Source organism: Ammospiza nelsoni, chromosome 3, assembly GCF_027579445.1.
Source record: "Ammospiza nelsoni isolate bAmmNel1 chromosome 3, bAmmNel1.pri, whole genome shotgun sequence".
NCBI lineage: Eukaryota > Metazoa > Chordata > Aves > Passeriformes > Passerellidae > Ammospiza > Ammospiza nelsoni.
The window spans coordinates 101,147,542-101,172,518 of NC_080635.1; the positions used below are offsets into that span (position 1 = coordinate 101,147,542).

At 37.9% G+C, this 24,977-nt stretch overlaps 1 protein-coding gene across 2 annotated transcripts in view; it reads right to left on the reverse strand.

Annotated features, from left to right (window-relative positions):
- PRIM2 (DNA primase subunit 2) overlaps positions 1 to 24,977 on the reverse strand; it is a 90,665-nt gene that overhangs the window by 29,918 nt on the left and 35,770 nt on the right. For both annotated transcript variants that reach the window (XM_059468587.1, XM_059468586.1), the window contains exons 7-9: positions 7,154 to 7,221; positions 4,122 to 4,194; positions 2,981 to 3,166 (exon numbers count right to left, since the gene is read on the reverse strand). In XM_059468587.1, coding sequence (XP_059324570.1) covers positions 2,981 to 3,166; positions 4,122 to 4,194; positions 7,154 to 7,221 — 327 coding nt within the window. The remainder of the gene's footprint in view (positions 1 to 2,980; positions 3,167 to 4,121; positions 4,195 to 7,153; positions 7,222 to 24,977) is intronic.

The window sequence follows — 24,977 nt, forward strand, 5'->3', positions numbered from 1 at the left end:
ATTTCCAGCAAATTGAACACTCCCTCTCTGCAATATAAGAGTCAATAGGTAATACAACATTAACCTTAATCTTTATAAAGTATCATGCACATGTCTTCACAATGCTCCAGTAAAATGAAACAGTGTAATTAATTATCTCCACTCTACAAGAAACAAACAATGGCACGAATGCCAGAAAATAAAAATGTCAAAAGAAGAAAATAGCAATAAAAATTGCATTAATCTTCCTTTTTTCAGGACATTAAGCACTGTATGACACTACTGTGAAAAATCACAGGCCACCAACCTCCGTTAGAGACATGAAAAATTAGTTTTCTCTTTTATTCAAGATTGAAGCTGGTTATCTAGAACTTGAAAAGGACCAAAATTACATGGATGTAGCAGCTTGTGAGAAATGTAGTAAGCAAACTCCTTGTTTGATTCACAATGTACTTTCTAACTCTTGAAGCTAAACACAGGATCATAAAACTTCATTTATTTCTAGGGCCTATCAACTGAGATGCTATAATAGAAAGTCATAACTCTGTGATTGAAAACAGGATCCGAGGTGCATACAGGTCTTCATACATGTGCATGTACATATTTGGCCAAAGCACAAGGAGGTGGAATCAGATGTGTTCCCCCAATATTTTTTGAAAACAGAAATAACTAATGTGACGCTGTTTTATTGTTTCTAATAGTTTAATTCTTTCAGTTCTTTTACACACAGGATATGTCAATTGAAAATTCTGCATTTTCCTGAATTCAGGTAGTGTTGTGGGTTGATCCTGGCTGGATGTCAGGTGCCCACTCCCCTCCTCAGGTGGACAGGGGAGACAAAATACAACGAAGGACTCAAGCACACACTGGGATCACTCATCGGTTACTGTTACAGGCAAAACAGACTTCACTTGGGAAAAGTAATTTATTACCAATCAAATCAGAAGAGGGAAATGAGAAATAAAAACAAATCTTACAACACCTTCCCCTCATCCAGGTTTGACTTTACTCCTGATTTTCCTCCCTCTTCCCACAGGTGGTGCAGGCTGACAGGAAATGGGAGGCCACCACACATTTCTGCCACTCCTTCCTTCTCAGGGGAGGATCTTTACACTGCTCCCCTGCTCCAGAGTGGGGTCCCTCCCACAGGAAACAATGAACTTCTCCAACGTTGAATCTTCCCACATGCTGCAGATTTTACAAACTGCTCCAGCACAGTCCTTTCCATGGTGTGCAGTCCTTCAGGAGCAGCCTGCTCTAGTGTGAGTCCCTGTGGGGTCCCAAATCCTGCCAGCAAACCTGCTCCAGAGTGGGCTCCTCTCTCCTTGGGGCCACAGGTCCTGCCAGAAGCCTGATCCAGCATGGGCTTCCTACTGGGCCACAGCCTGCTCCAGGCATCCCTCTGCTCTGTCATGGGGCCCTCCAAGGGCTGCAGGTGGATCTCTCTTCCACCTTGGCCCTCCATGGGCTGCAGGGGCACAGCTGCCGCACCAGGGGCTGCAGGGGAATCTCAGCTCTGGCACCTGGAGCATCTCCTCCTCCTCCTTCTGTTGCGCTGCCCTTGGTGTCTGCAGAGCCGTTCCTCTCTCATATTCCCACTCTCCTCTCACTGGCTGAAGCTGTTATTGTGAAGGGGATTTTTACCCCCTTTTCTCAAATAAGTTATCCCAGAGCTACTACCCACCACTGCTGATGGGCTCAGCCCTGGCCACAGGGCTCCCTCCCTCTTGGAGCCAGTTGGCTTTAGCTCTGTTGGACAATAGGGGAAGCTTCTGGCAACTTCTCACATAACCTAACCCTGCAGCCCCATACACTACCAAAACCTGCACATAAACCCAACACAACTAGTAATTAATTGGCATTACACTGCAAGATTTACTGCCAGTCTTCTGAGATGTTCTAGAGACTTTTGTAAAAAAATGCTTTTTGAAGTCTTTTTTAACAAATTACCTATCTCCTTTTGAATCAAGTTATATTTGAGGAACTGGATAAACAGAGGTTTAGATGCTCATTCAAATCATACCTTTAAATCACTTTCTCCTTTCAAAAAAAATTTGCAGACAAGTTGATCTATCTTCTGGGTCTTGGAAGAGGCATATGTACCATAATTCATTTTAGCCAAACTTATTTTTTTCCCTGTATCTTCTATAAATAGCAATGGCCCAGACAACCTAAGGTAAGGAAAGATTGCCTACCAAGCACTCCAAAAATACTTCACGGTACTCTGGAAAGCTGAGATCTCACAATATTAAATACTAAGTACACTCCACCCAAAACAGATAAAGTCTGAAACTCTGCTCTAACACATACCACAGGCCAGGCAGAGAAGGATGAGGGAGGAAGCCTGTTTCATAGTACCTGATATGTTCAAGATAAGGAGCAGTCCACAATCCTCCAAAAATTAGACACTACTTCTTCCTCACCCACAATACTCCCAAAAATATTGGCAAGAGTGAGGCCAATGACTAATATGTCAGTAGTACCTCCCATGCACTGAATAGTATTTTCTCACTATTTCCTTAAACACATTCTTCTGTCTTCTGTCCCCAGTTTCTTCTTTCATTCTTCAACTGTAAATTTGCTAAGGCAAGACTACTTCACACAGAGCTATCCAACTAATATATTTTTTTAATAAACAACAAAAAAGTTTAACCTTGTCTTTCAGACAGTATTGGGTTTGGTCTCTGATCTGCTTGGTGAATTAATTTAGTCACATAGTACCTGTATTTCCTAAAGGACACTGGTTTCCTAGAAATTTACTGGTAAGGTTTTTCTAGTCCACACTTATAAAAGCCTCTTTATGGTTTGCCTTTTTTCCCCATAGTTCAGGTCAATACCCAACAAAATGACAAACTATAAGCAAAGAGACCAAAAAAAACCCCTCCCATCTTTAAAAAGGTGTACATTTTGCCCAATTTTCTACTTCAAAAAGCATCTATTCAAATCACCAGCACAACATACACATGAACTACATCCCCACATTTACATTTGGTTCAATTACCTTATCAGCATCCACTTTTCCTCTGATAAATTCTTTCTTCCAGAACTCCAGGGCCTGCTCCAGCGTGAGGCCGATGCCCTTGAGGAAGAGCCCGTACTGCATGCGGCCGCCGTGGCGCAGGTGGTGGCTCTCACGGAGGGCTCTGTGCAGCTGCCTCATGCACAGGGGGAACGACTTCACAGAGAGCTGACGGGAAAAGAATTTCTGTTTAAGGCACACTGATCATTTAATTCACAGCTTATGTGTGTACTGCGATTAATTAGCTCCATTTGAAAATGCCAATGGCTGGAAGAAAAGATAGTCATGTACAAAGAGCCTTGGGAGTGAATCCATAACACAAGTGAGTCCATAGACTATCCAATTCAACACCCATCTCAAGAACAAAATCCAGAGCACAGAGTAACATAGCTGGTACTATCAGACTGTCTCCAGCTACAAAGTTACACAGGTTTAATTGCTGTCAGGAAAAATATACCCACATTTGCATTACAGTACTTCTTGACTCTGGTTTTTTTCGCATCTGGAATGGCCGAATGACCTTTTACAGAATTTTGGGGGTAGGGAAGGGGAGGGGATTTTAATTCACTGCCAGAGAAACACTATCATGGTTAAGATGGATGCTGAAAACACTGGGTTCCTAAAATTCACATGAAGGAGCTGTAATATGTTTTGAATGGACTCTGTACAATTTATCCATGGTGTTTTACATCCCATGTTTTACTTCCATTTTATTTACTTCCTTGTTTTCAAAACCCTGCCTGTAAGTCAAAAATCAAAAACCAGCACTGGAAAGACTAATACTGCAACACAGTAATCATAAACTTCATGGTTTGCAAGATTGTTAAATAAGAAAATTTTGTTGTATTCTGCTTATAATTATGTTAAGTATTTGTAAAAGTACACAAAATTGAACAGCAAATTAAGTATTTCACTGCAACTGCACCCTGAGTCTGAATCCTGATTAGATGCATTTTCAGCTAATTCTGCTCCATCTTGAACTTCAATGCAATTTCCTTCAACAGTTACAAAGCAAACATGAATATAAAGAAGGTAAAGGTTTTATATTTAGTTTGTACATAGAGTACTTGAATTTAAAAAGTTATACTTCAACATCGTAGATGACTCCAGAAACACAACTTACAGCATCAATTTGCTCTAGAGAAATTTTTCCAGTGTTCTTTTGGATGCTGTAATCTGGGCCAACATAGGAATGGCTGAAAAAGAAAGCAAATGGTATGGCATCACTTAAAGCAGTTCCAAAATATTTTTAAGTTTAAAAATTCTGAAAGAAATTTATCAATTATAGGCTGCAAATATTTCGTATCAGGCAAAAACTAGAAACCCGGTAATTAGGCCTCATAAAGCATGAGTCATAAAATAATGTCATAAAGCATTAGAGCAAACATAGCAAAGAAACCCTCTTTGCCTTCATCTGAAAGGAGAGGTGAGGGATCATACAGGGTTTAGATCAGAGAGACCCCTGAAGATCATCTAGTCAGACCCCTGCTCAAAATGTTTGCTCAGGACCTCATAAAGCTTGCAGGTTGCTTAGGATCTCATAAAGCTGGATTTTGAGCATATCTAAGGACAGAGAATCATAACTTTATGAGCAACCTTTTCCAATGTTCAACCACTCTGTCAAAAAAAAAGTGCTTTCTTATGTGTAGGCAGAATTTCCTGTGTATCAGTCTCTGCCCACGGCCTCCTGGCCTATCATTGGATACCACTGAGAAAACTCTCACTCCTTTTTTACTCCTTATCAGACACCTATTTACATGCACTGATGAAATGCACACACACACACTTCCTGAAATTTATCTCCTCTGGGCTGAACAACCCCAGTTTTCTCAGTCCCTTCTCGTACGTACTGGGGAGCCCAGGACTGGCCACAGCCCTGCAGGTGTGGTCTCACCAGGGCTGAGTAGTGGAAGGATCATCTCCCCTGAGCTGCTGCAAGTGCCCTTGCTAGCGCCATGCAAGAGGACTGCCAGCTGCCTTTGCTTCACAGGCACTCTGGGGGCTCACAGCTTGCTGTCCAGCAGGACCCAAGGGCCTCCTCTGCATTCACAGCACATTCAGCTTACACTGGCACATGGAGTAATCCTCCCCAGCTGCCAGCCTTGCTCTTTCCCTTTGCTGAACTTCACGGGGCTCCTTGGCAGCCCATTTCTCCCTCCTGCCCAAGTCCATCTCAAAGGCAGAGCACTCATCTGGTGCAAACCATTCTCTCCAGTTTTATATCATGTGAGTCTTGCTGAGTACACACTCAATTCCATCACCCAAGGCAACAAAGTAGAGCCTAAGAAGACAGGACCCTAGGTACTCCACTATTACAGTACTTAATAGATTTTTTTTTTCATCACACAAAAGGGATAAATAACTTAAAGTATTTTAAACCATGTGTGTCTATTATTACTAATTTTACTATAGAAGCATCTAAATTCTCTTTGGTCACCTGTCTGTTCACTGCCAGAGGCTGCTTTTCAAGTTGCAAGATCTGATATATTTTGTTAATTTTAAAGGAACTTTCAAAGGGGCAACTTGGAAGCATTTGTATCATTTTTTTGGTTGGTGACAAAATAAACTGGAAACAGTCCCTCCATTTTCAAAAAAGCAAAATGGAAGTGATTTACCAGCTGTATAACACACATACCCAAGATAACATAAGAATGTACAAAAATACCAGTTGGCATAAATGTGGGGCATAGCATCCCTGTTAAAGTACCTTCTTTTGGAACCTTTCCCTTTTTCCATATTAAAAAAAAAAAAAGCACACACAGGACTGATGACAGAGCATACATCAAAAGAAAATTTCAATTTCTCAGTAATTACTCCTGGAGAGCACAGTTTATAAAAACCTAACTTAATTGCTCTTGATCTTCAAATTAAGAAAGGAATACCACTGAGGCATATTTTTACAACCCCAGTAAGATGTAGGGTACTAAAACATGGAAGGTTATTGGCAATCAGAAGTACCCCCAGCTATATAACAGTAACAATAACACTGCAATCTTTGTTTTCATTCATTGCTCGTGAACAAAGTTCAATCATATGTAAATAAGCAGAGGTATGAAAGCTATTTTTCCTGCTCTGATTTACACTAAAAACAACAAAACATAAAACTCTTCTGATATAACAAAAATTATGAGACTTTTAAAAATCAAAATAAAATGTTAGGGTTTGGGAACAGATAGCTCAAGCAGTAGAGCACTGTAGAAAATAAGGAGCAGGATCCAGCAAACTAGATCTGCATCCCAAGTCCCCATGCAATGGTGCCATGATGGAGCCTCAACACTTCCATTTCTAATACATCCAACATAATTTCAATAATCTTAATGCTAAGGTGTATGTGTTCAGAAACTGCTTTCATTGCTGACATCCCATATTTAAGTAAATTTCTATTCTTAGACACATTAAAAATTCTACAAAAAGAAAAACCTGATCTAACCAGATCTGCATTGAACACGGGCTTGATTAAATCATCTCCAGAAGTTCACTTCAAACTAAATTATTCCATGATTCTAAACCAGCTCCCTCTAATTGTATGGACCTTGTCCTCCTGCATATGACCACAGTAAGGAAAGTAAAAAAAAAAAAAAAAAAATATATATATATATATATATAAAAGAAAGAGACCAGAGTTCTTTACCTACCAATAAAGTAGAAAGCTTATATACATATATATACACACAACTAAGAGGGAGGCAAACGATTCACTCTAATGGCTCGCACTTTCAGCAATCTACCTAAGTCCATTAAAATAACAAATTAGTACTCCATTCATCAGTGACAGCAAAATCTTCCAAAAAGAGCAGGGAGCACAGAATATTAGCAACAAGGAAGGCTCATGCTCTGAGCACTGTAATTTGGAATCTGTTTTTGTTCAAAAAGGAGCTTAACAACATTGCATTTGCTATTTTTAAAAAAAAAAATCAAATCAACCTTTATAAAATCAACAACTATTTTTTGTTACTTAAAACCAACATTACTTCTATAAACTATTTTCCATGTAATTTATAAAGCTTTTGTTAAGTTGAAGAATTACTTTTGGGGTTTTTTTCAAGGCCAATCACACAGATGAGGTCTGTAAAAAACCTGTACCTAAGGCATTCTACCAAACCAATTACTTTAATCTGTATGAAGGAATGTAGTCATGCTTTCACTTTATACTACCTGAGATGATTAAGCAGAGGTTGAAGTCTCTCATCGGACTGTATGGAAGGTAGTGATCGTGCTGTCAGCTGGAAGAAAAAATGAGTACAATTTAAAATATTAGCTTAAAAAATCTGATAGCACCAGGCAGGAATTATGTTGGAAGTCACACTGCATTTTTACAACTTTATACAACATTGGGTAAGACGTAATTTCTCCTATTAAAAATAACTAAGCATAGCCTTCCAGAATCTGAAGCTAGCAGAAATATTTACAAGTTAACAAACAGTGAAAAATCATTTGTCTAAAATTAAAATGCTATTAGAATTACATAGCAAGACATCATTTAAAGTGGAATATGTTTTTCCCAACATATTTGAATTAAAAGTGATGTTGTGCCTAGACAGACTTCTACCAATGTAAATATAAATCATGAAGTGATATTATATATAATTTACATTTGTATAAAAGCAATTTTACACAGTTTTTAGCACTGTGTGACTTTTATATAAACATGCCTCTGTGTACACTCTTTTATTTTAAATGGGCATAACATGTTTTACAATTTGATTGTTCTAAAACATTTTTTTTCTTCTAGCTCATATGACTAATTAAAAAATTCAACCTTTTCCACAAAAATAAACCCAGCAATCTGTATGTCACGCTAGTACAGAATATTAGTTGACTGGTGCATTAACTAAAATAACTGGAAAAATGCATGTATTAAATTTGCTTAGTATCTCTATATAAGGTGGCTACCTTCACCTATAAAAGCTACAAACATAGCTCTTTGGATAATTCTGACATACATTAACTCAAAATACTGAACATAAACATGCATTTCAGGGTTCTGTGGCTGCCATGATTCTTCGGCTGTATTTTGAAAACTACCTCTGAACAAAGTAGAAATTTCAAGATATTTCACATTGTATAAATAAACATCAAGGTCTTAAGTATTTTACAGGTAACTCAAAAATAGCATGCAGTATTAATTAACTAAATTATTATGCATACTAATTAGAAATATCTAACTCCTGAAATACCACCCATTTGTTACACCCACTTCACAACTTTTGCTGCTGGCAGAAGTCAGACTGGGATCAAATTTGAAACATGCACCCCAAGCTTGCAGCACCAAGTGAATGAGAGGGGGTTGGAAGCAGCCAAGGGGAGGCTGAAGCCCCTGAACTCAGGGACAGCAGGGAAGGAGGAAGGGGCCATTCCTGCTGCTCAGGGAGCCCTGGACTGCAGCAGTCACAGTCACAACACGGCTCTTCTCAGCCCCAGGTGTGCCAAATGCACTCATCCGACCTGACTGCTGCAGGAAACATTAACCTGGCACACCCAGCAACACATTCACCCTCCTCTTAAAGAAGGCAGCTGTCTTGGCAAATACAGCATGATCCACATTCCCTTCTTTATGGAACTAGACTGAGATGCATATGATACACTAAAACTTCAGTAAACTCTGCATTTATTCAGAAGTTTCTTTTAATTAAAAAAAAAAACTCATTTTCCTACTATGCAGTAATAAGGTCAATATAAGTACTCTATATTCACATCTCTTGTAAAGTAACTCTCTAACTTTGTTTTAAACACAAACAAATTATTTCTGAAAAGAATTTGGAAGCCTTCTAAACACCAACCAAAGTTATCAGAACAAAGGCAAAACTGCCTGAAATACAATATGTTTCTTTCTCCATTATTAACTTAAGAGATACAGAAAACAGTGTTTGTGTGCACACTCACAGAGCCACAAGGTTGGAAGAGACCTTCAAGATCATTGAGTTCAACCCATGCCCTAACACCTCAACTAAACCATGGCACCAAGGGCCACATCCAGTCTTTTTCTAAACACATCCAGGGATGGTGACTCCATCACCTCGCCGGGAGGACAATTCCAGTACTTTATCACTCTTTGCATGAAAAACTTTTTCCTAATATCCAACCTATATTTCTCTTGAAAATTTTCCACACAAACACATAGGTATAATTTTAAATAGGACAAGCATACTGTATTTTCTTCTATGCAGTACTTGAAATATTGCATTTCATCAGAAAAAAAAGCATGCATTTATGACAGGATGTTTACTAAAGTCTGACTGGACAATGATGTAAGTAGCAAAAAAGAGTAACATTCAAAACCTGAAAAAGTATCAACATTACTTATTGTTTATTGTATATCCAAGTTTTATATACAATAAACTACATTTCTGTGTAAGCACTATCAATTAACAGAAACACTGGTTTAAAACTAATTTAGGAGACTTGCAGTAATTGAGGCAGAACCCAGACCTAGTGATCTTTAACCAAGGTTTTTCTTGACATTTCAATGAAAGAATATGGGAAAGGTAGCCTATGCTTGGCAGTTTCAGGATCTGCCATTAAAGGGCAAAAACAATCCCTTGCAGTCAAAGGAGAATCCACATGGTCAATATTTTTCTGAATCTGCACATCTCAGAAGCAAAATGACTCCCCATTTTCCTCTATTATGGTGCCTGGACAAGGTCATGTTTTCTACAGACCACCTTATTTTCACATTATCAGTGGAAATAAGATCTAACACTTTTCAAATCTTAGAACAAACACTTAGTCCAGTTATTTCAAATGTTTAATTTCAGGCAGATGTGGGATCCTCATGACGCTGCTTTTTTTCTATCTACCACTAAGGACAGCTTTCCTTAAACATAGCTGAGGAAACCTCACCAAAATATTTGAACAACTTTAATTGAGAGAGAACATTTTCCTTCAACTTGCCTGGATTATAAAAAAAAAAAATATATATATATATATTTTCAAGTATAAAGTTTCTTCTTATAACCATATCTTTTTATTAACAGAGCCACAGTGTAAATAAAAGCAGCTTTGACAAAAGTCATGGAAAATAATTGCTGGTGTTTTAAACTGCTAAGAATTTTATGAGCTTTTTCAACAGCAGTTTTCTAGAAGATGATCCCTATTACACATTCCAAACTGAGATTTTGAAGACTTTTTCCAATGACTCTGAAATGAAATTTAGACAAATTCCTGCAAGCACGGCCTTGCTTCTACCTCTATATGATACTCAACATAAAGACAGTCATACCAGAGAAAGAAAAGCAAAAACATGACATTTGACATTTTAGATACATGAAAGACATGAAAATCATGTCAAGTAAAAAGCATAGCTCCATACTGTGATCATGGTGAAGCAGTTTAATTTATAGAGAATATAAAACACTGCTGCCTTGATACAATTCAAGTCCCAAAGCCTGGATGATCAGAGAAGGGAGCAGAGTGAGCTCAGACACCTCAGAGCTAAGCTGAGCTGGTGACCTCATAACCTCACATTCAGCAATAAGACTGAGGGGTGGTTTTTCCAAAGTTGCCATTGCTCAAGACCTGGCTGGGCATCAGTCTGTGGCTGGCAAGCATTGCTTGTGGGGTGTTTTGGTTTCCTTTTTCATTTAATAAACTGTTTTTACCTCAATCCAGTCATGTCACTGGTCACAAGACTGAAGAGATCAGCATCTGCCCCTCCACTTGCCCTTATGAGGATGCTGAAGACTGCAGTGAGGTCTTGCTCAGTCTCCTCCAGGCTGAACAGACCAAGAGACCTCAGCTGCTCCTCACACAGCTTCCCCTCAAGGCCGTTTGCCATCCTTGTGGCCTCCTTTGGACCCTAACAGCTTAATGTGTTTCTAGAGGTGTTTCTTATATTGTGGCACCCAAAACTGCCCCCAGCACTGGAGGTGAGGCCATCCCAGCCCAGAGCAGAGAGGGACAATCCCCTGCCCTGCCTGGCTGCCAATGCTGGGTCTGATGTCCCCAGGACAGGGTTGGCCCTTGTGGCTGCCAGGGCACTGCTGGCTCAGATCTGACCTTCCATCATCCAGGACCTCCAAGTCCCATTCCACAGAGCTGCTCTCCAGCCTCTCATCCCCAGCCTATGCCCCATCCCAGGTGCAGAACCTGGCCCTTTCCCTTGTTAAAATTTCATGGTTGGTGACCACCCAGCCCTCTAATTTGTCAAGGTCTGTCTGCAGGGCCTGTGCCCAACTCACTGCCTGACCTATGCGTGCCCAGCAAAGGCACTATGGGCTATTTGTTTCCATTAAATGCATCACCCAGCTGAGTATGGGCCTGCACAGTAGCAAAGTGAAACAGGAAAAGAAAGTAGAAGCTTCTTTCCATAAAAATGGAAACTAAGACATGAGTAAAATACGACATCACAGTAGTACCTGGCAGCAGTAACTCATCTAAAGGAATGGTATACAATTAGAAGTTATCTTTAGTGGAATGAAATAAAATTACTTATGCCCTACTAATGCAGCACTACTTTACCTATTCAGGTCCTCCTCTTGAACTTTTTGAAACAGAGACTGCCTTTAGCGACAGCTATTTATAACAGGCACTACCCTTGTTCCAACTAACTCATCAGTACTAGATAAACTTTATTCAAAGATCTGTTTGGCCAGCATTTTAAGACGTTTTCTAAATGTAACCAATCTAACAGAATATCAAATTTTATGTAACCAAACAATTTATGTTTTTTTTTTACTGAGTATACTGTAGCCATGCCATATCTGAAAGTCAGAATTACAGATCCCAGTTCTTCCTTCGCTGGGAGTGACTGAGAAACAAAAGAAGACAGTAAGATGCTTTCTGTGAAAGTTTTTACCTTAATTACAGATTTTGTCCTTAACCCTAGTTTATCTAGATTAGCTATCCTTCTGAAGTATACATTTGATCAAAAGAAAAAAACAATCTTCAGGAGATGCTACAAATGCCTAGGGAAGCTTTCCTCTCTTCATTCCCATTTTAAGATATGGAGCAGGTTAAAAATAATGCTGTAGAAGCATTTTAGTTCTACTTACTTAAAGACTGTGTCATAACATTCATTATATTGTTATAAATACACTACATACATCTCAGAGTACTCTTTACATATTTATGGGATCAACACAGAATCACAGGACAGTTTGGACTGGAAGGGGTCTTAAAGCTCATCTAGCTCCAAACTCCCTGTCATGGGCAGTGACAGCTTTCACTAGACCAGAGCCCCATATAACCTGGTCTTGAACATGAATTCTGCAAATATCCAGCAAGATTATAATAAATAACTGGCCTTTAAGTATCAGTTCCACTTACACAGAGTCCATGAGTCCATATATAAGGCCATGCCTTTTACAAAAATGGAAACTCTACCATACAATGACATTTGAAACATAAATCATTCATGTAAAATCTCTTCCCACTGCAATCTGCCTTCAGCAGCAATATAGTTTTCATGTACATTTTATTCTAGAATTCAGCCTAAATAATCCAGAAGTAATAGTCACAAAAGACTTAATCATTTCTCTCTGATTAGAAGCATTGTTGATGAATAGAAACTCTAAAATTTTAAAACAAAATCTGAATTTTAGCTGTCTATTCTCTAAAATGCAGTATTAAAGCATATGAATTCTCCAGTAAGGCATTTTAATGCACCAGGCACCAAAATACTTGCTTTAGATTAAATTTCAGACTCAATGTCTAGAAAGGTTTTGTACTTCTGAGAAAAACCTTAATATTACTTTGGTTTATTTTTTTATTTAATTTATTTATTTACTATATAAATATTACTTTATTTTTTAAAAGACATTTCAGAATTATATTACCTGGTTTGTATGATTTTGCAGTAAGAAGTCATGAGATGCAGACATTGCCAGAACCCAAGAATTCAAGTTAATTATGCTCCAGAGAAACACCTTCAACACACAACTGAGGGGCAGGCTGTCTCATACCAACAGAAACTGACTGATGTTGAAACATCAGCTATGGTGCTAATGTTGTTAGAAAATGTCACAATGCAAATGCTATGCAGCTGGGGAACCTGGAATGAGAGGGCAGTGTTTGCATGCCAGTAAGCTGCTGTACCTAGACAGTTGACATTTTAACACTGATCAATTTTCTTTTGAAAAAAGTTGGGGTTTAACCTTTCACAGCATCTTACAAATCTCAAGCACTGTACAAAATTAGTAAGTAATTTTTGCCAAGGCTTCTTCAGCTATTAAAAGTTATTTCAGCAGCACTTACACAGAAATATGCTCAATAAAAGCTACACCAAACAATTCATGTTACATCTATTCCACAACACACAACCTATATAACAGCAAATAACATTCTTCAAAATTAACAAAACTATGAAAAAAAATGCTTTCAACATTATGAAACTTTTATTTTTAATTGGTCAATATAATTTAATACATAAAGCATTTAGATTATTTCCATCTAGTACCACCAGATTTATGAAAGGAAGGAAATAATATAGACTAGCATTACTTGGCTTCTAGTACAAATGTAACAATTCTGACATTTCTAAAGAACAGGAAAAAATTTCCCTCTTGAATCCCTAGTGGATGATATGAGTGTCAGTATAAGGCTGAAATTGGTTTGGTGGGTTTGCTTTTGTTTTGTTATTTGATTATATAAAATTCCTCACACACACACCCCCCTGTTCACAGTAACACAAGCTAGCCAAAAGAAAATAACACACAATGCTAAGTGGCCTTCTATGCTTAAGGAAAGCAAAACAAAGGCAGCAACTAACTTTTTTAAAAAACAAACAAACAAAAGAATTAAAGTTATATTATTAGCACTCTCATTTTCTTTTTGGACTCTAACAGGCAGGGCACAGTTGTTATCAATGTTGCTTAGATGCTGTATCTAAACACTTAAAACCTATACACAAGTATAATAAAATATAAATTACGTTGTAAAATATATATTCTAAATTATAAATATTATATATATTATGTATTCTTTTCATTTTGCCAGTTAATTCAAGCTGTCAAATGAAAAATTTTCCATAAGAGAAGAAAGAAATTAAGAGTTGTGAAAAACGTCCTTGCTAGCATGTCCTAGATATTTACCTAATGCTTTAAGAACTCTGAAGAAACTGAAGTCCACTAATTTCAGCTCAGCATTTGTCAAATGCACTCAGAATAATAATTAATGTTTTCCTGAGGCACTTGCTTCTGAAAGTAATTGATTTCTTTTTCCCATTTGCAAATGTCTAGGCTTTCATATTCACACTGAGATGTAAATAACACCTGGATAAGAGTTTGATATTTAGTCTTTAAAGCAAAATTTTTCAATCATTAAACCTTGTTTAATTGCCAAATGAGCTGTTGCTGGGTTTTGCAGCATTATTACTTCTGCATATAACCATTTCACTTGCATTTGAGGGTGACAGCATGCAAATGAACTCATCTCTTGTACTTTTTTGCATATTAAAATAAAGCTGAAGTTGACAGTTATGAAGATGCTCATTAGATATTTTGCCCCCAAAATAAGTTATTGATTCCACCTTTCTTACAATAGTGCATAGTGTGTTTCAGGCTTTAATTATATGTAGACTGAAGAAGACATTTAAGAAGCTACCTTGTCAGCAAACTCCAGATCTTCTGTTAAATAATGCTGCTCTCCACAGTTGTGAACGTTCTTCAGTGATTTTATCAACTGTTTCACCACTGACTCGGCCTTTACAGAGAGTTTTCTCAACTTTTAATTTAGTCCTGAGTCCTTTTTTAGCATCAACTTCCAGATACCCAGTTATTTTCAAACCAAATAAACAGTGTCCTGGAACACTCGCCTTCACAGCAAGCATGGAAAATGAGATCGTTTCTTTTATTATTTCATTTTATTTCACCATGAACTTCTGATTCATGCAAACAGTTCTTCATCTCTTCATTACTGTTTACTATTCTTTGGCTGCCTGCAGATTTTTTGTTTCTTCTTCTGGCATAATTTATGAACAGTTTGTTGCTTTCCCAGTCCTTCTCCCAGATTCACAGACTAAATGGTGATACCAATACTCTAAAGTAACCTGGAATGTATTCCTCAGTCCAGCTATACAATGATGCTTTAATTAACTTGCATCCATGGAGCATTACTGATGTGGGAGAAGGTAACTCAGACAGCAGTGATTTCCCCAGGGTGTTAATGTTATGATTTTCAAGTTTCACACATACACCCTGCCCCTTGCACTTCATTCGTGAGAAGGAAATTAAGAAAGCCAAAATCATCATAAAATCTCTTCTTGGTAGAAGGTACTAGCCAGTATCACATAGGAAGCAATTGGTTAGAACATATGAAAGATTATTATTTAAAGACCCTCAAAGTCACTGTCACAAACCATGGCAGGTGTTTCCCATCACAGACCTCATCAGTCCAGCACTGTGCTCCAAAACTGCCTTAAGAACAACCATGCTAGCAAAAGCTCTCTGATGCTGAAGACTGTATTGTCAAAAAGAGAAGAAACAACTCTCTACATACCCATCCAAAATACTTGATTAAAAGCTCATTTTCCATAGTCATCATTACTACTACAGGACTTCATCAATGTAGGCCTTCATAAAAACCTTCAGTTAAAAAATCTTACATGTTTTATCTTTACAAACCCCATCACTAAAGCCCCGTGCACTACAGGAAATAAATGTCTGCTACTACATAAAAATCAGATACTATAAATCAGTTTTATTACAGAGCTTCAGAAGAGATATTTAGATTTTATTAGCAATAGGATTTTACTACTGGGAATCAATTATGTGTCCAAGTTCTAGGCTCCCCTCTAACAGAGAGATGGACATACCAGAGAAAGACCAGCACAGGGCCACACAGATGGAGGGACTGGAACATCTGCTGTGAGGAAAGGCTGGGAGAGCTGGAACTGTTCAGCATGGAGGAAAGAAGGCTCTGGAGGAATCCACCAATGCATATAAATGCCTGAATGGAGGGTGCAAAAGAGCCAGGCTTTTCCCATGGGTTACCAGTGACAGGACAAGATGAAATGTGGACAGCAAACTGAAACACAGGAGATCCCATCTGAACACCACAAAAGACTGTCTGCATTATGTATCGTGCATTTGGTTTTCACCAGCTGGGATTCACAATGTGGCTGAGGTTTGAATGCACCTCTGAAGAGCATCTGGTCCCAGCCCCCAGACTGAGCAGGGCATCTACGGCTGTTTGACCTGGACTGTCCAGGCAGGGTTTCATTATCTCCAAGGATGGGGACTCTGCAATCTCCCTGGGTAACCTGCTGAAAATCAAATACATAATACAGCCCATAATACAGTACCAAGTATTTCTGAACTCCTAAGCCTTCCTGTTTTGCATGTAACAGTTTCCATTCTCTAAGCAGCCTCCAAAGTCCACATTTTCATCTGCATTGTAGGGAATTTTTAAAAATTAGTCATGATTTTACTAACAAATTCGAACAAGATTGTCAAGTCTTTTTCCAGGAGGATGAAATGAAGGGATTTTTTTTTCTTTGGAAACAAACCCGTTTTACTCTTAGATTTCCTTAAAGGAAAAATTATTAACAAAAGATCTTTAAAATCACTTGTTCCTAAAGACCAGGAGTACTTCCTGAAGTTGGCTCTTATCAAGGCTGTGCTCTTAATTCAGTCCTTAAACAATAAGATAGAGACACTAAAATCTAGGGAAAAAGGATACTATTGTAAAGCATTTTTCTGTGTTTAATGAGCTTCTCAAATCTCCATAAATAATTACTTTTTTCCCTTGACAAATTTACAATACAATTTCAAATAAGTTTAAATAATCGTTAGGAATTCCATACCTCATCTTTAGAAACAAACAACATAGGAAAGATTTTATTACAACAACCTGCATGACACCAATCTCTTACTTTCAAAACTCAGAAGGCAGCATTTGAATTTAAACTGTTTCATTCTCTCAATATGCAGCACTGCTTGAAAATTAATTGCTTTGTTGCTAAAACTTGGGAAAATATCCATCTTTTAAAAGCAAAAAAGTATTTGGACCACTTTTGCTCATTTGTGCATATTTTAAAATATTGATTATCTGTTATTAAGAAGCAAAATCAAATCTTGCCAGCCTTTGACAGGGTTTTAAGCCCCAGTTTCCCATATGTTCAAGTACCAGTGATTACATTCTTATCTTCAGTGAGTAGAGCTAAAAACATAACAGGCACTCATATTTCAAACAGCTAAAACCCAGCATTAATCTGAGCCTCCTTATCAACATTTTCCAACATTTTACTTCATCTCAACTCTCAATTGCCAGTAACAACTCCTCAGACATGAGTAAGAGTTAATGTTTAAGTCTTTTCTTTCAAAAACAGAAAAAGACACTTGTATCAAGGAAAACTACTATCAACTCCAATGACATCCAATGCTCTAATTTTTTTTAAATTATTATTTGCATTTACAATTATTACAAATGTTCTGAATAAAGAAATACACTCTGACACAAGAACACTTCCCCCCAGAAGTAAATTTCACAAAGCAGAAAACCAAGCCTTCAAAACAGCTGCTTATTTATAAAACAGAAATATTGCTGCCTTAGAACTAAACTATGGAAGTGGGACCTGCGTTTGACCCTCATGAAGGCCTGTGGCTCAGTGCCTTTCGGAGCAGATTTCGGAGCAGAAGGGCACACAGAAAGCTGCTGAAGTGAAGCTGATGGCTTCAAGCCCCGGGGATGTTCTCCTTCCCAGCCCCTGACCATGTACTCCTCACACACACACACTGTGCAGGCACTGCTGGCCACCTCAACAGCTCCACACACACAACAACGGGCACCAAAGACCGTGGAGTCCAGAAACCAAAAGTACAGATTGAAAGACAGAAGTTGTTTGAAGCCAGATGAATGTGCAAAGGAAAACCAACCCAAACATACTGCAAGAGCATGTCAGAAGGTAAGGTAAGCTACTTTAAAGTAATGCCTTCAAATACAGGAAGTACTAAAAAAGAGGTTTTTTATGAAGAATGTACTCTCCTAACATTACTCTTTGAACATATCTGGTATCCATTTTCTGAAGCAAGAACATATTGTTAAGCAAAACCTGTTACCAAATATCCTTTGTATTCTTGTATCACTCTAACATTCTTCAAACCACACTTTATGATCCATTGGGAGCCATGAAAATATACAATGATATTGGCCACAGACTGCAGAAGTTTGGTTTCTCCTGAGTCACACCAGTTCAGCACCCCCAGGGCGGAGAAATAGAGGATGTAATTACTACTGGCAGAGGATCAGAGGCTGTAATCAGTAGTTCAAGTATTTATATTAGCCAAGGACTCTTGCTGCTAGCATCAAATCTGTTTCACCATGGCTGCTGAGTAATTATAAAGCCCTAAAGGATCTCTAAGCTGCTCACAATTATTTGCAGCACGCTCCCGTAACAGAAAATAACCCATGTAGAGAGAGCATACATAAAATAGATAAAAAGCTACTTTCTACATAGTTCAGCAAAGTCATTGTTAAATATAGTATAAAACAAGTAAGGTCTATACACAATTAAAAGTTAGAAGTTACTAGATCCAAATACATATCATACCAGTCATGTTCTGTGTAGTTTACCAACATAGCTACAGCAAATAAAAATTAAAACATCACTTACCAATGAGAGTCAGCCTACTAATTTTTTTCCAGATTGGTTTAGCATAACCCTTGGACACCAAAATGGCTCCAAAGCTCTCACTAACTGGGATCAGGTGAAGTGAGTGACACTTTTTTCATATACACGCATTAGCTATTTTCTTATTTCTAGAAACAGTGTTCACAAGTCCTGAGCATACTTCCTACAGCACTCACCATATTGCATCATGACCATAAAAACACAGATTCCAAACCTGTGCACTTCTTTAATTTTGCTTTTTACAACACTTTCTCTAATGGCTACTGAAAATGATGTGAAAGCCCACTGTCCATTTTGCATAAGAAAATTAGCTTTTCATACAACTTGTGACTTTACCATGACTAAGCCTGTACAGAATACTCAAGCAAGAGGAAAATTATCTGGGACAATAAGGTTATGAAGGTTGGGAAAGTCATATTGTTTTCATCTATGTGCAAGAGATAATGGAAGAGGTTAGGTAAAAGCAGAAAACAATTCTCACAAAATGCCAGAGCAATCACACTCACTCCTCAGCCTATACAGAATATTGTTTTAGAAAGCAAAGTTAAATGAGAAATTATCTAAAATATTATCTCTTTTCTTTAAGATCAACTCACTAAGTGAAAATAGAAGAACACATGCAACAAACCACCCTTATTTTCCTTTATTCAAACCTTCCGTTCCTAATGCCTTCAAGAAGTGACAGAAACAACAGTGTATTTGTCCAAGTGTGCTTGGAAGTGTCACTCAGAAGACAGGAATTTGATTACATTTGTCCAGCTCTACTTCTTTAGATGATACCAGTCAGATGACTGCTGTAAAGCTTGCCCAGAGAACAAGATCTACCTCATTCTAATGGTTTAGGTCAGGGTGGGACAAGAAGAAGAATGGATGGATGAACTCATAAGAGCTTTGCATTCTTACACTTGGACCAAAATGCAAACCAGCGACAGCACTACAGGTAACATCAGCAGATGGGCTTTAGACATAGACAAGATCAAAAAGACAACATCACCAAGGAGGCCACTGACAGCTTTTGCCAAGTGCCTAAATTAGAATGCAACAAATAAATAAAAAATAATAACCCTGAACAGCAAGCAGGAGGTGACTCACCCATGAACACTGAGCACTGCGAAAGGCTGAGCCCAAACAGGAACCACTATGCACAGAAGCCAAGGCACCAGCCAAGACCTGACCTGGCTGGGAGTGCCCTGCTCAGAGTCCATGGGACCAGCCACAGCTTGACAAGAGGAGATTTGTTTGATGTAACTCTCTTTTCTTCAAAGAATGTGAGAGCTGGTCATAGAACCATGTGGTGGGTAGACCTTGGCTAAGCACCTAACTCCCACCCAGGCATTCACACACTTTCCCTCCTCAACAGGAAGGTGGGAGAAAATACATCTATAAGTCCATGGATTACTTATCAATTTCCATTATGGGCAAAACAGACTCAACCTGGGGAAATACTCATGCATTGATATCTATAAAAATAGATTTGGGTGGTGGGAAACAATGACAAAAATCCAAAATGCAACCTTGCTGTGACCCTTCTTCCCAAGCTCAGTTTCACTCCTGCATTCCCAATTTCATTACCCAGCCCTACCAAGTATATGGAAAAAGGAAAATGAAGAGACTAAATCAAAACCAGAGTGCAGTGTTTTAAGAGATTGCAATGTTCTTAACAGTATGCTCTAAAAGACATACTACATTTTCATGCAGATTTTTCAACTGTATTTTTTTGTTTTAATTAGCCAATAATTTATCTTTTACTCTATTTTTCAATTATATAATCTATACATGAACAAAAAGTACAGAAAATTTACTACCAGTGAAGCAGTATTAAAGATGACTGGCCCTTCTGTAATACCTGGCAAGAAGTTGTTTTCTGCCAAGTAGGGCCAAATACCTCTTATTTTCAGAAAGAGCCACTTCAGCTCTGTCTCTGACATCTCCTGCCACTTCAGTTGTTCTTCACTGAATGTTATATCTATAAAGTACTCCAGATGAAGAATGCAATGAGTATATGAACTATATAATTTTGTATGCCTGAGACAGTCTGAAACTTAGATAAAGATCACAGTTTTCACCAAACTAGGCCCCATTTATCTACAGCACAAAGTGATATTGCGTGGGAGCATTTGCCTTGCTCTTGAGCTGACCATTGCTAAAGCACTTTTCAACAGTGTGAAGCTACCATGGCCAGATCAATATTTTTCAAGAATATTACCACTATGGAAATACAACTGGATAGCAAGATGTGCCAGCCTTGCACCAAACAAGCATCAAAGAGACCAAAAGAGATCAGAGATCAAAAGCAACACACAAAGAAACTCACAGAATTCCATCAGGGCTTCTGGGTAGAAACGGGTGATAGAACACAAGTTATACAAGGCTGAACAGTCAAGTCTAGATGCCACAAAATTTAAAATAAAAACCAATAAAATCTCCATAAAACATCGTTGCTTGATTCAAATACTACATTTCAAATCCTAAAAACATCAAGTATTTTTTGAATCAAAACACAGCAAAGATGTTTAAAATAGCATGCTTAATTTTTGCATATCACCAAATAATCAGAAACAAGATTCTGTCAAGATTATGTGTTTTTAATAAAAACGCAAAACTATATTTTTCATACAGTCCTAATGGTCAACCAAGTACACTTAAACACACCCACCAGAAAACCAACCAAACAAAAACCCCTCCACTCAAGAAAAAAAGAGCTTTACATAACAGTCTATTATGCACAAAAAACCCCCCCAGGAATCCCTATCAAAACCCCATAAATTTTAAGTTCACAGAATGAACTAGGGTGGAATGGTTGCTTGAAATAGTCTGTTTGGATTTAATCCTCCTTATGTGTTAAGAATTTTTAATGACTTAGTTGATATAACAAAGACTGAGTAAATCCTCACCTTTTCTGAGAAAAATACTCAGGACCAATGGGTAACATGAAAAGGTAAAACAAGCCAACAAAAACATAAACCCTTCTCACAATTCACCTTGGTTCAATAATGAGGCAAATCTTGCTTAAGGAATGACACCTCCAGAACTTCAATACTGAAACACTAAGTGAATATGTCTTCTCCATAATGACTGTCTGACCACAGCAGTTACACATATCTTCTATTTTAATTAACAGTGTACTAAATTCAGTGACAAAACTGATAGGTCTGTTTTATTTTCCTAAAATTACATTATTACATATTGTTTTGATTCAAGTTTTAAATAATAAAACACAAGAATAAAAATATTATATTTGTGTATATATATGCATATATATTAAAACTCTGTTTGTTAGTCATTACAAGCATTTAAGTTCACTGCAAGATACATCAACAAATAGCAATTAAATTTTTTTGTAAGAAAAATATAATTTACTAGGACTAGGTTGAGAAACTTAGAATACCTGTTTTAACTCATAGTGTAGCTTTAAGGTTAGTTTAGAATCACTTCATATACCAAAGATCTTTTACTTCATCTTGCAGATAAATAAAATCTTTTTAAAAAGAAAAGCAAGTAAGTAAGTAAGTAAGTATACCTGGCACTGCTCTTTATTACAGATCTGCAGTTTCATGGGTCCATGATCAGCAAGAGGCATGAAATAAATCTTTACAAGTGCTCAAAGTATATTCAGCTGTGTTTTTTTAAACAGATGCCTGTTTCTAAATACTTGTGGGGTCTACTAATTTAATGCTGCATAACCAGATCATAAGAGTTGATTAAACTATATTTTAAATTCAACACAGTACACAAGTGTACACAGCACTGCTACTCTGACTGAAACTTCACAAACAAGGCTTAAAATGGCAAGTCCAGGAAAACACAGAAAACAATTTTTATTGTGAAGGTATCACTAACAGGATTAGGATTTATAAAGTCAGATCTCTACTACTCAGGAAGTACTATGCCTCTTATTAGTTTTATCTTTCTCCATTTTGAGAAAGACATTGCAAACTGCAGCAGGAAATGTTGTTACAGGAGGAAAACAGCAAAACTGAGCTATATAGGAATCACTGCTTACAGACAAATTATGTCAGAAAATGTGTCAAATATTTCTCAAAGCTACTTTATTGCTTTATCTTGCTGCAAGAGCAGACAACTGCAGCAGCATTTCAAACTGATATTTTTTTTACTCAAGCCTCTATTTCTTCATTGGTTTACCAGCTAGAACATAGACAGTAACAGGGTTTCAGCTTGTTCCTGATTTGTGAGACAACCTAAATTTATATTGCCATATAAATCAGGTAGACATGAGCTGAAGTAGAAGCAAATCTGAACCATGTTTGTGCTATATTAAAGTTCACATGCAGAAAATCTGTATTATGTAGAATCATTTTCAGAATGTACATGCCTCCACATGTGCTGAACACACAGAGCTTTTACTAGAAATACCACCACAAGTCCTAAGGATAAAATCATCATGTTAGCATGGTACTATGTCGTTACTTTCATCTACTTCTCAGTCATAGCTTGGCATAACACAGATATGCTGTGCAAGGTAATAGAGCCACATGTCACTAATTCTGTTACCTCTGCAGTAAGCTGCACAGTTGCCACCTAGCATAACCATTTTTTAAGGCTGTGGCTTTACAAAGAATAAATAACATGGTTTGCTTGTATGCTTTATTGCAGCCTATAGTAGAATTGTGGGTTGGTTTTTTTAAGCTTGCTGAAGAATTGGATTTGGTGCCAGGCAGGGAACACACAACTCAACATAAGCTAGATTTGACAATGAAGAGAAGTCAACAAGAATACAAGTCTGGGAGAAATAAGATTGTAAGATGCTACATCCCCTCCTTGAAAAGTTTTAGACATAAGCTTAAGATATTAGCTAAAACCTGGAATATTTCTTTTCTACAAGGAATCAGATACACAATTTCATAGCTGACAAGAACAAAAATCTGTGACTGAACCCCTGTGCCACTGTGGCTCCAGAGTACCAGGAACAGACTGTGCTCTTCTTACAATATTGAATGCAGGACAATGCTCTAAATATCCAGCTGGTAAAATGCCATCTATGGAGATCCAATACACAATATTTGCAAGAAAAGATCAAACACAGAGATCTTAAACTAGAATACTAGTCATATTAAGGTTAGGTGTGATGAATATAACCATCACATTGAGGTGAAAAACAATGCTCTGAACAGAGGATGACTTTTACAGCCAGCTGTCCTCTGATGATTATACATCTGCAGTATTTCAGGTTATAGAGGACTTGAGGGAAAATGCTCAAGCAATGACCTCAGAAAGCTGAAAAGACAGGCAAACAGAAGCAGTTTTTGAAACAAACGAGTAGCCAGTAGTTAAGTAGTAACACTTTTCTGCTTTTTTGGTAAATCCATTAGTAAATGGTAAATCCAAAATAGCATTATTTTTCAGGATCAACACTAGTTGGTAAAAAAATATTCAGAGAGAAAGAACCACTCATCTTTTAAAGATGACAAAAAGCTTTTAATATAGATTATTAAAAAAGGAACATATGTCCATTTAGTAAAAAAACTATGGCATCAGGAAGAAAATTAACTAAAACAAAAGAAAATAAGAACAAGGAAAAGAAAATAAGAACAAGGAATTGACCATAGAAATCAATGGCAAGCAGTCTCAACAATAATCAACAAGAAAAATATAATTGCTTATTTATGGCCAGATATTTCGTTTAGCTGATGCTAAGTCTTATGAAATGAAGTCCAATGACTGCAAGATTAACCTGTATAGTCCTAACATCACGGACAAAACGAAACATTACCTAGGACACTGCAAGCTTTGAACGCCCCAGATGTAAGAGACGGAGCCGCAGGTGACGAATGCGCCGAGGCCCGGGGAGCGCCGCCCCAGCGCGCCCTCTGCCGGCCGCGCCCGGCACCTGCAGCCAAGCCGAGCCCCGCGGCGCTTCCCTGCTCTGCCGGGAGAACGCGGGGAGAACGCGGGGAGAACGCCCGGGCAGGCTCTGCCGCAGCCACAGCGGGCTCACAGGCAGAGGCTCCCAGACCGCATCCATCACCCGTGTGCCGACCAGAACTAAAGCTGCCGCCGAGGCTTATAAAGAGTCAGCTCACAAAACATGCAACTGAGGAAGCCACTCCAAACTCCACACTCGGTGGGTACAATGTCCAATTGGAACACGTGATCTAAGTTGTGGAACTACAGCAGCCTGGAAACAAAATTCATACAAAGAATTTGATTTTTAGTATTTTGCCTGGGCTTGCTTTTCTGAAAGTTTCCATAAATTCCAGCCCAACACAGAAAACAGTACATTCACAGAGCTCACTTTAACAAGCTGAATAAAGACTTCAGAAGGCAATCTAACAATCTAACTTGAAAACAGACAGAATCATCCAAAAAGTTTTTTGAAATTCCCACACTCTGCCTTTTGAATCCTGCAAATACAGGAAACTTTTGCGTCCAATTATGCAGCCACTGAAATTTAAT